At 41.7% G+C, this 17,980-nt stretch overlaps 2 protein-coding genes across 2 annotated transcripts; one reads left to right on the top strand and one right to left on the bottom strand.

The window, feature by feature from the left end:
- The first annotated feature begins 69 nt into the window (after window positions 1-69).
- On the top strand, window positions 70-6,622 carry LOC134880530 (TLC domain-containing protein 3A-like). Its single transcript, XM_063907492.1, has 5 exons — window positions 70-414; window positions 1,787-1,870; window positions 2,088-2,307; window positions 2,407-2,502; window positions 5,812-6,622. Exons 1-5 carry the CDS (start codon window positions 293-295, stop codon window positions 6,100-6,102), a joined length of 813 nt encoding a protein of 270 aa, XP_063763562.1. The 5' UTR covers window positions 70-292; the 3' UTR covers window positions 6,103-6,622.
- On the bottom strand, window positions 6,511-17,969 carry gemin4 (gem (nuclear organelle) associated protein 4). Its single transcript, XM_063907482.1, has 6 exons — window positions 17,483-17,969; window positions 14,663-16,717; window positions 13,754-13,901; window positions 11,533-11,803; window positions 9,396-10,052; window positions 6,511-7,276 (listed from the first exon to the last, which is right to left on the bottom strand). The coding sequence occupies exons 1-6, from the start codon at window positions 17,499-17,501 to the stop codon at window positions 7,055-7,057; spliced, it is 3,372 nt and encodes a 1,123-aa protein (XP_063763552.1). The 5' UTR covers window positions 17,502-17,969; the 3' UTR covers window positions 6,511-7,054.
- Between the last annotated feature and the right edge of the window lie 11 nt (window positions 17,970-17,980).

Genomic DNA, 17,980 nt, shown 5'->3' with positions numbered 1-17,980 from the left:
ATTCCTTGCTATTGGTTTAAAATGCCTCTCTCTCAACCAATCGCAGGCCTCCAAATGAAACGTGTCCTTTACAGAGGGGAAGTGCACAGTGAAAAGAGTTGAAACGAGAACAGCCGTTTAAGAGCCGGGACAGGCTCACGGTATTACCGACCAATGTTAGCAACATTAAGCTCGGTCCCACAGGCTATTGTCACTGGAGCCATTGAGCCTGTATTTGATATATTCAGAATTATCATGGCGGTGTAACGTCAACATCGGCGGCTACAGGAAGAGGAAGATCTCGGCTGAGATAATGTTGACCGCCTTGGTTTGCGGAGCTGTGGCGTTTCCAGGACTTTTCTTCAGCTTCAGGAAAGCACTGAGACACAAGTTCACTCACTGGAGTGAAGCCGACGTACTTTGCGTCAGTGAGAGGTCAGCACACACACACGCACACGCACACGCACACACACACACACACCGAACTCCATTAAGACATGCACCAATTTAATGGGGTCTTGCTTATCTATCAATGTAAATGCCTTTTGGGGATTTATTAACTATTTTATATTAGTTAATACATAGAGCCGGTTAATTTGTCACGCATATAATAAATTATCTTATTTTTAAATCATAGTTTTTCCGTAATACATGTCCACATGTTATAATACGCCGTATAAAAAGTTACAATTGTCTTAATTATTTGGTCATATGTGTGTAATATGTTGGCCGAAAATATCACATTCAACCTCTGACAGGGATAAGTACTGACTTAATGTTTTCTAATGTAGGCATTGGTGCCGAAAAGAAAGAGATCAATTAAACTCGTATATATTTTAATGGAGTTTTGTGACGCCCTGCCCCTCTCTCTGCCCATTGGTTGTGGGACTTCCCTGGGTGGAGATTGGGACAGGGCGTCAGGCCAATTGGCCACACCTGTGGGGGTATAGGGATCCAGAGTTTTAAGGGCTGGGTAGCCATGTGTTCAGTTGTCTCTTTGCTGCTTCTAGGCTGAGCTTTGGGCTCAGTCTTCCACTCGCCATGTGGTCTTAAGTATAATTTCTTTTGTTTAAGTATAATCATTTATGTTTACTTTAACCAGTAAACAACATGAGTTACTAATAAATTAGTTTTTGTTTATTTCATGTGTGGACTCCCTTTATTTTGCCACTACCTGACCCGGTGTGTGGTCAGGTAGTGGCAAAATAAAGTCTAGGCAAACTCTAGGCTTTCCTAGAGTTTGGAGTGGCAATGATGTAATTCAAGTCTGAAGCCTGCCGTACTACAGTGTACGGACCGGAGAATTTTGCCTCAAAGGGAGAAGTCACAATAGGTTGCAAAAACAAAACCTGGTCACCAGCCTGAAACCGCTTAGGCTCTGCACGCCTGTCATACAGAGCTTTGATTTTGTGCTGTGACTTTACCAATTTCTCTTTTGCACTTTTCAACCGCCAAAACCAATTTGTCACGCAAAATAATATTTTTAATCATAGTTTTTCCGTAATACATGTCCACATGTTATAATACGCCGTATAAAAAGTTACAATTGTCTTAATTATTTGGTCATATGTGTGTAATATGTTGGCCGAAAATATCACATTCAACCTCTGACAGGGATAAGTACTGACTTAATGTTTTCTAATGTAGGCATTGGTGCCGAAAAGAAAGAGATCAATTAAACTCGTATATATTTTAATGGAGTTTCGTGTAATTGTCAACAAGCCATTAGTTTGTTGCGTCTTTCAAGTTTATCTTTTCCTGCACAAGACTTTTAAAGTACAATGTATTATTTTAAATGTTTCTTCAGGCTGGTGTCCGCCATCCATGCGTCTTTGGCCACTGCAGCTGGAGTCACAGTGGTGGCATCCTGCAATGACGTCATGACTGACAGGTAGGAGTTATGATTGAATTTATATAAATATTAGTTTGTATCATCATTAGGACTATTTAAAATCGGTTTACTAACACTAGTGCAATTAAAATCATTCAATCAGTTTGGGTGGCTCTTGTGGCCAAACGAAATCAAGTTAGTTTGTGTTTTTTTACATTAGATTTAAGGTTTGCATAACACTGTTATTTAAGTGCAAATGCTCTCTTTCTCCATGCAGTCACTGGCTAGTCAATTGGTTTGTTTCGTTCGGAGCTCCCTATATGACCTTTGACATCTTTGCCATGTATCTGAGCCACTACCACACTCAGAGGGTCAGAGGTCATCCCAGTTCATCGAGAGGCCACTCTCTTCAGATGGTGAAGGCTTTCCTCACTAAGGACTGGATGTTGGTCCTCCATCACCTGGCACTGCTACTCATTTTTATGCCCATCACTCTGGTAAGTTTGGAGGAGGAATCACTGACGTAGTGTTTGACCAGTTTGGTATGAACACTGATTCACTGAGTCTGCTGACTGCCTCCTGTGTCTCATCTGCAGTTCTTCAGGAGGGGACTGGGTGATTTCTTCATCGGCTGCTTGTTCACCACAGAGTTCAGCACACCTTTTGTCTCTATTGGAAAGATTCTCATCCAGGTAAACTGTTCAGACATCAAAACATTTTAGCCTTTCAGGATAAGGATATCAATCAGGAGTCAAATTTACAATCATAAAGCTGTCACTGCAGCTAATGGCCCAGGAATTAGGGTGGTGCAGGGGTGACGTATTATTGTAGGCCCACCCAAAAGTTAGTATCGCAAGGGTTCCTTCGTTTATGAGACATTTATGAGACTTAACATGTTTTGTTCAGCAGGATAATCTCCACATTTCTGAAGCGACCTTGCAGTTGCCAGAAATAAAAGATTAACGTACAGTAATGCTAAACAAACTACACCACGGTCGCATGACCGTCCATCACCACCTTAAGCTGAAGGCGGACTCGTGTCGGTGTGATGGCGCTTAGTAGTTTATTTAAGTCTTGTTAGCAACCGCCTTTTTATGGATGTTAATTGACATATTTTATGTCAAGAACTTTAAAATCTCTTGTGTTAACTACAGAACTTATTTCAGGCGTCTTACTAATAGCAGATAAAAAAAACCCCGTAACTTCGAAACGAGGGAACTGGACGTGGTTAAATATTAAGTCTTTTAAAGGTCTTTGAACTCAATCCTGCACCACTCTATATTTGAAGGTCTAAAGAATTACGCTGGTAAAATAAAAAGAGAAAACTTGAACTACTCATAAAAGTAGTCAATTGAAATATAAAAAGTCAAATTCAATAAAAAAAACGTTAAGGACCAAGTATCTTAAAGTAATGACTTTTAAAATAAATATATAGAAAGAAATATTTAGTGAAATATTTTTAAAAAGTAATTCTCACTATTTCACTAATTAAAATGACTTTCAGGATCTCTTTTTTTCTCCATTACATTGACGGAACTTGTTAGATAGATACTTTATAAAAAATATATTCATTCCGGCTTTTTCTGGCCCACTGTCTACATCAGGGGTGCCCAACCTTTTTTGAACCAAGATCTACTTTTAAAGTTGATAGTGTGTTGAGATCTACCAAGCCATATCGAAAGCCATAGCGTAGCCACAATTAATTGTGGACCTATATAATAACACAATGTTCTGACACAAAGATCAAGTTTTAATAATAATACATTTATTGAAGTAAATGTACGTCGTGCAAAGAATAAGCACAAGAAGGCCTAGGACTGGCCCATAACAACACAACAACATACAACCCAATTAATACAATGCCTAATTTAAGTTGGAAAAGTGGTTCTCTACCTTAGTGGGACTTCTGGCACTGAGAGGAGGAAGCTAGTCTCTCATAGTCCGGACAGTAGGAGCTCAGTGCCAGCTGTAAGCAGGCCGCAAGGTGGTCATCAGTCATGGTGGATCTGTATTTTGACTTAATGATTTTCATATGTGAAAAGGCAGACTCACACAAATATGTTGATCCAAAAAGTGCAGTCAAATTCTTTGCTGCTTGTCTGAGGTTGGGGTACTTCTTTCTGCATTAGATTCCAGAATTGGACATTTGTGTCAGGTGTAGCTCTTGATTTGAGCTCAATGTCATTATTTAGTGCGAGGATCTCATTCTCAATAGCACCGCTATCCAGGTTGAAGAGTGATGCCACTTTGGACGTTATACAATCCACAGCTTTATTTTCCCAAAATGGAAAACTGACAACAGGCTCAATGGATGCAAAGTCAGTAAAGCGCCTGTCAAATTCTGACAAGATGCTTTGCACTTGATCATCATAACGTGCACTCTCAAGCTCTGCACAGTCTTTGCCCTGACGCTTAAGTTCTGTGTCTATGTGTGGAAAGTTCCGCAGATCACACTGTTGCAACCTGCTTGATAGCAGCTGCAACTTGCTTTTAAAGGTGTTCACGGAGCTGATCATGTTGATGATGTGTTTGTTCTTACCCTGCAGCTCTAGATTCAAGTTATTGAGCTTGTCAGTCGGATCAGTAAGAAAGGCTGAATCCAAGAGCCACTGACTGTCTTCTAGCTGTGCATACTCAGCATGGTTTGAACGTTTCCGAAATTCTTTAATTGAAGAGGGGCAACTTGCTCTTACTAACGAATTCCATAAAAACCTGAAAAATATCTGTGCCTCTTGTGTGCCCTTTCAAAGGCAACATGATCAGCAGCTTTTCTTTTACACTCGTATTGTCGAAAACCATTCTAATGAACACACATAGCAGAGCCACATCCACAGCATCAGTGGATTCATCGAATTGCAGAGAAAAACACTCACATGTGTCAATATCATTCCTCAATTGCTGTTCAACATCCTCCGCCATTCCCTCGCATCGCCGTGTAACAGAATTTCTTGATAGCTGCACGTCCAAAGTGGCATCCTGAATAGCAGACACAATCTCCTTTCGATTTTTAAAATCGGCAAAAAGCGCATCTGCGGCTTCCATCAACGCTTCTTTCACAATCTCACCATCCTTGAAAGATGTCTTTCCTTTTGCAAGAACACGACAGACACGATAAGAAGCTATGGTTGCAGCCTTACTCTTGGTATTGGGCCTGGTGAAAATGGACTGTTGTGTTGCTAGCTGACTTTTCAATTCCTTGACTTTTCGGGCGCGCAGTGGTGATTTAGCTGGGAACTTTGTATCGTAGCTCTTGTGGACCGTCTTCAAATGCCGCTCCAAATTCCCTTTCTTTGGTAAAGCCACATTTGCATTGCAGATAAGACAGATGGACTTGGCATTGGAATACACAAAACAATAATCCTCCTCCCACTCTGAATGAAAATGAGAAGTTTTAGATGTTTTAGCTTCTGCCGCCATGGTAGTATCCACTCGCTCTAGTCAAGCTTCTCGCGCCCTTCCGAGTCCTTAGTTAGAACCTAGCAACCATACCATGCGCGCACAGATAGAAAGAAGCGCGTCTTTGATTATGCCTGATCTACCTTAGTATAGCTGTACAAATCTACACACTGCTTCACGTGATCAGCAGTTCATTGTGCCTATTTAAGATGTTTTAAGTTGGAAGTTTTAATGTAGGCCTATTTTACACAACAGTAGGAGGATAGCCTACACACATTTGCTCGCGATCGACTGGAACTCAGCCCGCGCTCGACTGGTAGACCGCGATCGACTGGTTGGGCACCCCTGGTCTACATGAATGAAGTATTTCACGTAGATTTTGACTTGTAATTTTTGCAGGCACATTTCATATCAGTGATTCATTTGTTATATAATATATATAATTGGCATGTGTTAGGAACCCAGCATTCCCTCAAAGGCTCTGATAAGCACCCTGCATGATATCTCGCACCATCTGTGCGTGGATTAGATGCACATTGTAAAGAGTGTTGTATAAAAGCTATTCAGCTCTACCAGAGGTATTTAATTCTTGCCCTGTTCTTCAGCTGGGCCTCGATGACACCAGGCTGCACCGGATCAACGGCATCATCGTCCTCTGGAGCTTCTTCACGTGTCGGATCTTGCTCTTCCCCTTCATGTACTGGATGTACGGCCGGCAGTTTGGGATTCCCCTGCACAGGGTGGCCTTCCATCTACCTCTGCACTGCAACGTGGGTAATCTGGCCATCCTGGCTCCTCAGATCCACTGGTTCATCCTGCTGCTGAGGAAAGCTAAGAGGCTGTACCTGCGGCAGAGCAGGGGGAAGGCAGGTGGGGACGGGCGGAAGACGGACTGAGGGGTCTGAATGGTTTAGCACCAAGAGGAAAGATAGGACGAAGCCATCTAGGAGGATTAAATCTAAAAAATCTAATATCTGAGAATGTGGTACTATTGAGAACTTATTATTTCAAGATTTTTTTTTTTGCCTAATATATTTAAGATGATATTTGATCTGATTCCAATGGAAGAATTCTAAATATACTTCATACCTTAAGTAGTAAGTAATCCTTAGTTACCATTTTTTCATTAAATTCTACGACTTCCCACCTTTTTATTTTTCTGAAAATGTCACTTTTTGAGAGACTATTCTGGAATATTATCACTTTCTCAAAATATCAAACTTTACTAAATGTATTTCCTTGACTGCCTCTATTGCACTACTGCACAATGTAACCTTATAACTGGAAATGATTTGTTCGTCTGCTGTATTTACTGGAGAAAACTTCAGTACATTTTGTGTTATATTAGCTTTACTGTTTGCAGAGAATACTTTTGTACCAATAAAACAAATACTCTTTACTTGATTAATTTTTGAATTATGTTTAGCTCATTCTGTGGTTGAGTAGTGATGTATTCTGCATTATGTATATTTTGTAAGTAATCTGTTATACAATTTTTGTTTTGCTTATCTACTTTTAGTTTTTTTTTTTTTAAAAGGAAATGGTGTGCTTCTAGTTGTACATGTGTGTTCACTTCAATAAAAATTTGATCACAACAAAAAAGAGAGCACTAATGTCTGCATGTTCAGACGCAGGGAGCAGCAGGTAAGACAATTGATCCAACAATACTAACATAATAAATGTAAATATCTGAGCCTCAACATCGTGTTCAAGAACCCTTTACAGTTCAATTTAAGAGACGCGCAGCAAAAACACTTGCTGTGAAATGCATTTTATTCTCCCACACTCCTTCCCATCACCCTAATAAGTGCACTGTATGACATCATTAATTCACAAGAGCTCGGTGTGTCAGGCTGTCGAGGACACCAGCTGAGCGATCTTCTGCTGCAGCACCGCCTTCATCTCCTGGCTCTGCAGGTTGTCCGTGATGGTGGAAAAGAAGTGCCGGGTGTTGTCGCTCTCCAGAGAGCTGCTGCTGAGAGGGAACGCCGCCATGATGGCCTCGTAGTGGCTGAGGATCTCCAGGCTGCAGAGGAACAGCGGCTCGCACTTGCCTCCTGGCATCATCACCTGGAAGAGGATGACCAATGAGACTTTCAGACATATTTAGAAACATGACAGGAGTACTACTAATCAATCTCCATCAAAATCAGTCACATTTTGAGTGACTGTTACTACACCGTTGAAGAGAGGACAATCTTAGCTTTCCAACGATATCCTGATGTTCAGAGAAATATTTCACGTAGCATGATGACTGGTGGAAAAGAACTAAGTAAATGTACTCAGGTATTGTACTCGAGTACATTTTGACATAATTGTACTTCATTTCAGAGGTTAATAATATCACACCTGTTACTTCATTTTGAGCATATAAAAGATGATATTCTGATCTTGAATAATGCAGTACTGTGCTTCTAATCTTCAAAGTATACTCAGTAGGGCTACTACTAAGATTTTTCTATTCGACTAATAGTCGTCAATTCAGGGGATTAGTCGACTAATCGCCTCACGTTTATGATATATTATGATTTATGAAAAGAAAATCACAATATATTTTAATTTATTTTCCCCCCAAAGTGTTTCAGTTTCAAAGGCTGATAAAGAATGTTATTAATAACAGCATGGTAGTTGTGCTTCACATGAAATATAAAATAAAACTAATAATTAACCGTTGTAATAGAAATTCAATTATACACGTATAGCGCATGCAGCGAACACACGGTACCGTTCCGTTTGTTTACTCGCTCAGAAGGATCGCACACTTTGGATTTCCTGCCTGACAAAATGAACTTAATGACCAGGCACAGCTCTGAATGAAGTCTGAGGCTGACGTGTCATTGCACATTCAGCGCGCAGATGGGAGTCTCGATTAATATTTTAATGAAAAATTTGTCAGCAAATATTTTCTTCGCAGACTAACGATTAGTTGACTAATAAGTCAGGGGGCAGCTCTAGCACTGTATCTAAATTGGGTCCACATCAACAAACTACAATAGTAAAATGCTCTTACATGTATAAAAACATCAAATAAATACCATAATATTCAGATCTTTTTTAGTATATAACAAAGCTTGTTAGCTCATCAGACTGTCCCTCATAAAGTCAAGACAGCAGCACTACAGGTAAGCGATATTAGTGTTTCAGAATGTTATCTTAAACAGAGACTCACACACATTCTGCACTCACAGCGACTCAAGGTTTGGAAAGCAGATCAGCTCTAAAGTCAGTTTCTTTCAGCTGCAACTGCTTGCTAAGGTAAAGGACTACCTACCAAGAAACATATTGGTAGGTAGATCTTTCAGACAGTTATACATGCCTCATGTTTGGACTACCGTCACTCCTATTTGTTGGTCTGGACCAGTCATCAATTCGCCATCTACAGTTAGTACAAAATGCAGCTGCACGCCTGCTAACCGGAGAGAAACGCCTCCTTATTTATCTGAGCTCTGAAAGCCACATAATACTTAATAATACATAATACAAACCAGCCACTCCTGGCAGTACCCAGCTCCAGGCTTAAGACTCTGGGAGAAAGGGCTTTCTTAGTAGTGGCCCCAAAGCTGTGGAACAGCCTGTCTGTTCAGGTTAGAGCAGCACAGTTATTGATCACTTTAAAACACTGCTGAAAACCCATTTCCTCTCTGGCGTTTCGGCCCCAGCTATGCAAGTTATCTTGGTTTTACTTTATTTATGCTGTAACTTTATTGTTGCTTTTATTTTTTATTTATCTATTTTTCCTTTGTACAATTATGTCTCTATTCTGTTATTGATTGCTGATTGTGTTATATAAATAAACTTCAATCATATTGTTCAACAGTCAGCAGAATGACAGATCATCGTATTGTTTAGGCCGATCATTTGTTTGAGCTGAGGAACATTGAGGACTTTTACTACAATAAGTGTGTGAGTGTGTGTGTGTGTGTGTGTGTGTGTGTGTGTGTGTGTGTGTGTGTGTGTGTGTGTGTGTGTGTGTGTGTGTGTGTGTATTTCCAGGGTAAACATCACACTGCCTGCTGTAATCCCCGGTTAGTGGAGGGAGAGTGGTGATCTCTGATGATGTCAGAAGATTTCTATTTTTGTGGTTTTCAACCTTTTTTTTTAAAAGAAATCTGTGGTGGTGATCTTTAGCTCAACCTCCCAGCCAATCAGAATCCAGACTTCTCCATGGCAGGGTGTTGATAACTCTTACCTGGATGTGCTGCACATGGCAGAAGAGCTGGCTGAGAACAAACAGGACCTCTTGGCAGGGAGCTGTGTCCCCCTCCTCCTCCATGTTGGACTCTTTGGACTTCAGCGGGGAATCTTGTCGAAGCTTTTTGGACATTTTAGGAGACGTGGAGACGGTCGTAGGAGCAGATGCTGGGAGATGCAGCTTGGCTCTAACTGAGTTCATCACCTCCCTCACTGCGTGGGCGTATAACCTGCCAACGTGTCCCCAGCCGTCAGTGGACAGCCAGTCCGAGCAGCTGGACCCGCAGAGCAGCTGGAGGACCCGGAGCAGGAGGACGGACAGGCGCAGCTCGCAGGAGAACCTCCTCAGGTCCAGGAGGGGCAGGTACTCCACATACTCTAACGAGAAAGGGACGTGGAGGCGGGCCGAGGTGATGAGCTCCCTCAGGACTCCCAGCAGTCGGCCCCACTGGCTGATGGAGCACCAGGGCAGCGTCTGGGTCACGGCCACCAGCAAGCCTTTGCTGAACATGCCCACGTGGTCGGCCCGCCGCTGGTCCAGAGACAGGCGGGACAGCATGGTGGTCCGCAGGGAGTCTGACGCACAGCAGCACTCCATCCAGGCCAGCAGCCCGGTGCCCTGTCCGTACTGAGGCAGCTCCACCCCGGACCACTCCTACAGGGGCGGGGGGGGAGCAGATGTTATCAGCAGGAATAAAGCGTGGCAGAACTGACAGATGATGTAATCCTCTTTCGCAGTAAAGATTCAGTTGCGACCACGGTCACTGTTGTTAATTATTGAACTGCCAGCAGGTCTGTTGAGTCTACGGGAACAAAGTTCCCTCAGTTTATCGTAGAAAGGTCATTTTATTGCTTTTCTGCAATAAAAATGTGACTGGAGATCTTGAGTCAAGCACAACCTCATTGGTGTGAACCCTTGTGTCTCAAAGGCTTGGGGAGTATCAGGATAACCTAATGAGGATTCCAAACAAATGTAATTGTATTCCCTTACAGTTACACCAAACATTATTGTATAACAGGGTTTTGTTTAAAAAGGGTAACAGCGGCGCTGCGCCCTCACACCAAAATGCCGATTTTCCCTGTACATTTTTAAATATATGACTCAGCAGCTTTAAGACATGAAGAAACTATTATTTCCCGTTTCGCTGTCATACAATTTTTTCGCCGTAATTGACGTTAGCGGCCTCATCCTATATATTTTCCTAGAAAAACTCATGATATTACATTTATTCCAAAATGGAGATCACTAGCAGGTTGACAATGTTACAATACACATATATTAATATATTATAGTAGACATACTGCCTCCATTTTCTTTTTCTGGCTACTTTCATTTTTCTTCATTTTTAATATATTTTTGATGCAGCAGCAGGACATCCGACTTGTTAAACAAAAACTCTGTTTGCTTTAATTAATGTATTAAAAGCAAAGAGCATGTAAGCATACACCAACAATTTATCTAGAATCCTTATGTCCATATATTGCCTGTATTTGCTTTGGATTTTAGGCGTTCGGCTCCTAGAATAACCCTTAAACAAACACAAGCTAAATATGTTGACCGTGAAGGATACAATTTAAGCCACAGTTTTTGATCCAACGGCCTTTCTATTTTATCTTCTTTCACTCCAAAGCTCTTGCTTTAAGATTGCAGTTTTTACAGTTTTCCACCAGATTGAGGGGAACCATGCCGTGTTCCTGGTTTCCACTCGGGTTACTGCTGCTGTATTATTTTTAGCTAATCATTAATATATCTCAGTTTTTTTATAAGAAAAACTGTTGCATTTACAGCTTTAATAATACAAAAATATGGAAATTCTGTCTGGACTGAAATCTGTTTGAAAAAATTCATTCACAATCTTGTAAGACAACAAAAAGCACTACGTTGTGATATGTTTGCCGTTGTTTCCCTACAAAACACCAACATAATTACTGGATCATAAAAAGAGGCCGAGTTAATTTTGATTATTCAACTTGTTTCAGTAGAACTCCATAGGATACAGAAATATCCACAGCATGTCATATACAACCAACCAGATCCCTTTAGAGTCCCAGAAGACTTAACGTAGAGCAACCAAGAGATAGAGACAAGCTGTCATTGGGTGAAGCGGCAGGCACATAGAGACAGATCATCTCACCTGCTCCGGTAGATCACACACAGTCAGCAGAGAGGCGGGAACTTCGTTTTTAAAGTGCTCGCCCCAGACGGGCTTGAGGTGGAAGCGAATGGTCCAGTCCAGTCTCTCCATCTTGTGGTAGAGCCAAAACAGAGCTCTGGACCAGCTGCTGGGGGATGCTGCCACCTCTGCCCCCACCAGCTTCCCCAGCCCGGTCAGCAATGCCTCCAGCAGCTCCTTGGTGTCCATGGACCAGCGGTGCACAGTGCCCTCTGGTGACTGCTCCCAGCACCTAGCAGGGGATGGAGATATATCAAAATCAAATAATATGTAGATTTAGATTGAAGTAATTATGTCTTATTAAAAAAAGAACCATGAATAACATTCAGATTAAAAGATTCTATATCCAGGATTTAGCTAAATGCTCATTTCCAAGTCCCTGGGAAATAATATAAGAATCATTAACTGAAACATTTCTTAGTGTCTATGTCGCTTATAATTATAAAACAGATCTAAGTACAGATCTATAACAAATATAATACCAGCACATTCATCAGTACAACTATAACGTTACAATTCATTTCGACCAAAATCTCAAACGACATCTTTTTGATTCTTCTAATGACTTCTTTATGTTGAAATTTAAAATGCTATATTCAGTTTTTGACAGGTGTTTTTGATATAGCTTTCAAAAGTGTAATTGGTATCTGAGATCAACTTAAACATGTTTATCATTTGATCTATTACCACAAAGCTGTGGATACACAATTTGTTTTTTTCTTTTTTTAAGTAAAATATACCATCATCGTTTCTTTTGCATTTGAAGTCAAACACAAGTCACTTAGCCGTAGAGCAGGGGTGGCCAACCAGTCAGAGACAAAGAGACAATTATTTGACTGTGTTACTGCAAAGAGCCACATCATACACACATACACAACTCTCAACACTAATGTGAGACATAAAAAATAATATATATACATTTTTCTTTTCAATTTCAAAATGTTCATTTGGGTGGGATTTATTTTTTTTAGGTGGGCTGAAGTTCACCTAAAATACATATAGCTACGCCACTGGTGTGCTCCCTCACTCTATTCCTCTGTGCCCCTCTCTATCTCTCACACATAGAAAATGAAAATCTAAACATGTACAATAATTGACACAAAGACACACACACTCCAATAGAGACACACTCTGTCACACAGACAGACACACATACCTCTGCTCAGCCAGACTTCTTGTAAATGTCACACACCATGATATTGACAGAAATCAGTATTAAGACCAGAGGCCAGTTATTTTCAGCCATTAAGAGTGTGTGCACTGCCTCACACACACTCTCACTTAATCATGTGAAAACTATTTCTGTATTCCTATGCATGCTGGTTTTTTGAACTAAGTTGGCATTCATTGCGTTGAACACTCCTTTACAAATCTGGCTTACAATATTTAAATGTTGGTATTTAAAACAAACCCATGACTAAGGTTGGTTCAAATACTGCTTCATGACAGTTATTTAAAAATAAATGAAGTGTATTTAAGTTAATTATCCTCTCATGATAACTATCTCAACTTTTACCTAACCCTAAGACTGGCAGAAGCTCTGCTGACAGAGATGCACTTTCTCTCTTATTTATTTCGTTATCGCGATTCAGCAACTCAGGAGTCCTTCGATGTCTGTGGCCAGCTTTCCGTGAACAGGCCCTCTCACAACACATCTACAACTGCAAAGTATTACCGTTTTGATTTGACAACTTTGTATTGAGTTATTACGGTTTTATCTGAGTTTTATTTTTCGCCGTTCAGAAGCAGATCTCTCCCTTCCCTGTCACATCGCGAGTGCAATAGAACCCGCCTCCTGTACTGCAGGATCTGCATTCTGATTGGCTATAGCACTTCTGTGTCGAAAACTCTGTGTAACGATTGGCCTGGAACTTGTGTGTCGTTAACCCTTTTTGAACCTGGATACATATGCGCAAAAAAAACCACACAATTAAAATTCCATATGTACTGAGGAGCCGCATGAGACTGGGCAAAGAGCCGCAGGCGGCTCGAGAGCCGCGGGTTGGCCACCCCTGCCATAGAGTAACTTTGTTTAGGATAACTGAGAGCTTAGTTGCAACTTGTTCAGCATCTTTCCCATGAATGTATATGACCATTATCATTAATATATGCTGAACAACAGTGGTCCCAGCATTGAACCTTTTGGCACTCTCTTTGAAATGAGTGCATGCATCTTACAAACCTGAGAGTCTGGTTTAGCAGCTGGGCGAGGACATAGAGGAGGGGAAAGGGAGAGCAGCCCAACACCCAGTGAGGAGAGATGGGAGCGTCCACAGACAGAGCCGTGTGCAGGAGCTGCAGACTCAGCTCGATGTCGAAGCAGCGGTGACCTGGAGGAAAGACAAGATAACATTAGCAATGGGTCAAATAACTACATGTGTTAAAGGTGTACTTTCTTAATTTCTTTCAGTTTCAGAGCTCCCCTCTGAGTTAGCAAATAACTGGAGAACAGGGTGGAGCATTTTCACCTAATGATACTTTATAACGGAGAGTGAACGTTATCTGGCCACAGTGACTGATGTTAAACAAAGAAACACATTGCCAAAGTACATACTGATTGCTCATAGCCTGGCAATAGAAACAGGCAGGCATAAGAAAGTGCATCCGCTGGACGATGAGCGAGTATGTCAACAGTGTAGAGGACCTGCTGTGGAAACAGAGCAGCACTTCCTCATACAATGCCTAAAACTGTCTTGCAAATTCTATATAAAAAGGATCCACAATTTGGAGGAACAGAAAATGACAAACTAAAAATCGTACTACGGATATTGACAAAAAGCCTGCCACAAAAAGAATGAATCAGACTGACCTGGTGCAAGTCTAACATCTCATATTTTTCTTATTGATGTATCATAGGAATAAATCATCAGCATTATCCTGCACAATGATCAATAGTTCGCCTTTGCATTTTATGTTGTTGGTTTTTTTTTTTGTCAGTGTTGAGGTTTAAGAAAGGGGACGGGGCTGGGAGGTAATTTGTTGAATTTGCTTGTTCGAAAAAAGTATAGTGTAATAAAAGATTCTTACACTAACATTTAAGCCTGGAAAGACACATTTGTTTAAAATAATTATAAATAAGACAAACTCTCACCTGTAGTGGAGAGGTTAGGCAGGACGAAGACGTTCACGACCTCCTGAGGTGTCAAAAAGCTTTCCGCCCTTTCTTTTTCTCCCTCAGCGGCCATGACAGGCATCATCAGTAGACCGAGAAACTTGAGCAGCTGCTCTCTCTCATTGGCTGACAACGATTTGGTTTTCATCATCTCCTGTAGACACCTGCAGAGAAGAGCGCTACCACTCGGAGTGTCTTCATCTTCTTCTGCCTTTTTGCGTGTGTCTTCATCGCTTTGAGCTTCATCTTCTCTTCCCCTTGGTCCTCTGAGTCCTGGCAGCTGCTGCAGGATCTTGGCCATCAGAGAGAAAGCTCCTTTGTTGAACACAGCAGAATGACAACAAGACTTCAAAGCCGCTTCAGGGTTCTGAAACGCGACTCTAGCTACCAAAGATACCGCTGTGTTAAGATTGGCCTGCGACGCCGCGGCTGACGCTCCGCCCCTCCCTTGGATGATGCAGTTGAAGGCCATGTTAAGCTCCTGCTCGAACCCGATGGTCACCGCGGAGGGGACCGAGCAGCCAAAGAAGCCCCTGCTGGACAGCCTCAGCATTGCAATCAATGCTTTGTTCTTGTCTTCTAGGGAAAGTGCCGAGTAAATGTCTGCGACCACCTTCATCAGCTTCCTGCACTGGCTCACGTTGGAGCTCTCGCTGTCGAGTTTACTCATGAGGATGGATGTCAGATTGATCAGCGTCTCCTGCCGCTGGAAGGCTGCCTGGTTCTTCTCCAGGCATTCGAACCAGAGCTCATCAAGGGCCCAACTCTTCTCACTGGCAAATAACTCTGCAAAGTTCTGGTAGTCGTCCAGACGGTGTTTGATGATGACCGCGGTGACCCGGGCGTTCAGCTCAGGGGTGCTCTCTGCGGCGGGGAAAGACAATGACTCCAGCAAACCTCTGAGAACATTTTCCTCAGACTCCTGAATGCCTATTTCAGTCGTAGTTTCAGGTGCTTCTGCTTCCTGTAGAGCTGTCAGGACTCTATGGACACTTTGTTTTAGTTTAAATGCAGAGCCACTAGCATTAGCGGTGCCCAGGAGCCCATTGCCTTGCCAGAACTGAGCAAGTTCTGTTATAATCTTCAAGGCTTCACCAAGCTTCATCCTGCTGGGTTCAAACTGAGATGGTGTGTGGGAAGCATGTAGGTCTCTCAGAGCCTCCTTTATGAGTTCAGGAGTCAATTTATCGCCATTCTGTTCTCTGATGCTGACCACTTTTGACAGAACATGCATCTTCTCTATTGTGGGAAGTACGACTGCTCTGTGTATTAGGAAGGCCGTGTAAAGAGTATCTAGAGCAATGGAAAGAGCCTGGAGGCAGAGATCTGTTGTAGAAATGTTATCTTTTATGTCTTTAAGTGCATGAAAGAGGATGTTTACGACATCGGCGGTTGACGGGGATACTGGTAGATCTGACATGTCTAGCTTGAGCCTCTTGGCAGCCTGAGGGGAAACACTGCAAGATTTAGACGAGAGCAAAGCAAACTGTCCAGCAAACATCTTCTCTATGCTATCCTCTCCTTCCTCTTTCTGCTCATCTTGGCCTTTCCACAGCTCCCACCACACCTCGAGGAAAAGCTGAATATCATCGTTTCTGGTGGGGCTGCTCATCACGTGTTGCGCTAACCTTTCAAGCTCAGTAGAGATCTGAGACTGAGGAAGATGCGAGAGAAAACGGGCAAATAACGGAGCAGCTGCCAACGACCTCACTACTTCCAGCAGGACAACATAGTTGACTTCGGGGAGGCTATTCTGGAGGGTGAAGAAAGGGTTCTCCTTCCAAGACAGCTCTATGTCCGCTTCAGTCTCCCTGCATAACACTTTCAGCCAAACAGCACAAACTAATTTCTTTAAACAGCTCACAGCCGCTGCAGGGAGGTGAACACCGAGTTCATCCTGTCCGCAGATCTCTCTGACTGCTTCCAGAACCAGATGCCCCACTTTGCTCCAGTCAGCCTTCTGAAGGGAAGACAGGGACGAGGGGAGAGACAGTTTATCAGCCAGAAGGAAAGCACCCTGAAGAACTGCTGAATCTGAAAGCACAAAGAGCAAACATCAATACTAATTTCAAAAAACAATCTTTCACATCTAAGCTATCTGTATGGATTTCATTATTTGTTAGCCTTTTATCTTAATAACCCAAATATACCAAAGATATTCAGTTAAAAATCAAATGAAAGCAGCTACTGTTTTTTATCATACTTGAAAAGCTTACACCAGAAAATGTTTGGCAATTGTGTCCATCACAAATACCTGCCAATTATTACACGGCTTAGTTGAACACTTGATTCTGATTGGTCAATTTCGAAATTTTAGAGGTAAGGGATAGGGTCAATAACATTATCCCTTGCTTAATTATCCGTGAACTTGACTAATCCATTATTCAAATAATGCATTTTTGCAAGTTAAAGGTGTTAAAGATAACTGCTATCCAAAATCTGGATTAAGTAGCCTACCTAATCAAATATTTGTTATTTTGGAAAGCTTTGGAAGATGTTTATTAAATGTTAGGTTTTCTTGTCATTCAATCAATCCTTAACCCCGGAACACGGTAGAGAACAATAGTAACCTTTTTTTGTTTTACTTTTTACAAATAGGCGTTGTATATGTCGCATTATCAATTGCCAAACTAAAGACAATTTTATAAAAAAAATATCATTTCAATTTATATTCGGCACAGTCCGTTTCAAATGATGATAATGGTAACGCTTTAAAGACTTTGAATTAACTGCAGTGTCACATTTGCAATATAAAATATGCATTTTGTATGTTTATATTGTACAAAAGGTTTACATTACCTCTGTCCATCAATGCCATAGCTGCTGAAGTTAGTTAGCAGGTTAGCTATTGTGCTAATTTACTTCAATTTTCAATTCTCCTTCATGAGCTGTACCACAGCAGGCGGTCAGAGTACAGCATATCATTCACAAAAAACACCAGTTTTGCACATTACACCGGGACATAGCAAATCAAACAGTTAAAAGCTGCTAACAGCATCCGTTTTTCACACGATTTTAGAAGCATGTCAACCGTTTTGTATCAAGCGCTTCCGTTGGTCCCATCAGCGTCATAACATCAAGAGAGACCCTGCAGTGTTCAGACATCTTCACAGCGACGCCACAGGAGAAGGCTGGTACTGCAGGTGTGGCTCGGCGTACAAACGGAACCTGATAAATAATGTTAACTCATTGCAGAATTAGCTGAAATAAGGACGTGTGCGATTTATTTTATTTACATAAACGCACTTACTTAAACATGTCAGATTGAACGTCTGTTCAGTTACATTCGATCTGCCT

This window comes from Eleginops maclovinus, chromosome 18, assembly GCF_036324505.1.
Source record: "Eleginops maclovinus isolate JMC-PN-2008 ecotype Puerto Natales chromosome 18, JC_Emac_rtc_rv5, whole genome shotgun sequence".
Taxonomy (NCBI): Eukaryota; Metazoa; Chordata; class Actinopteri; order Perciformes; family Eleginopidae; genus Eleginops; species Eleginops maclovinus.
This window is presented reverse-complemented; position numbering and strand designations above follow the sequence as displayed.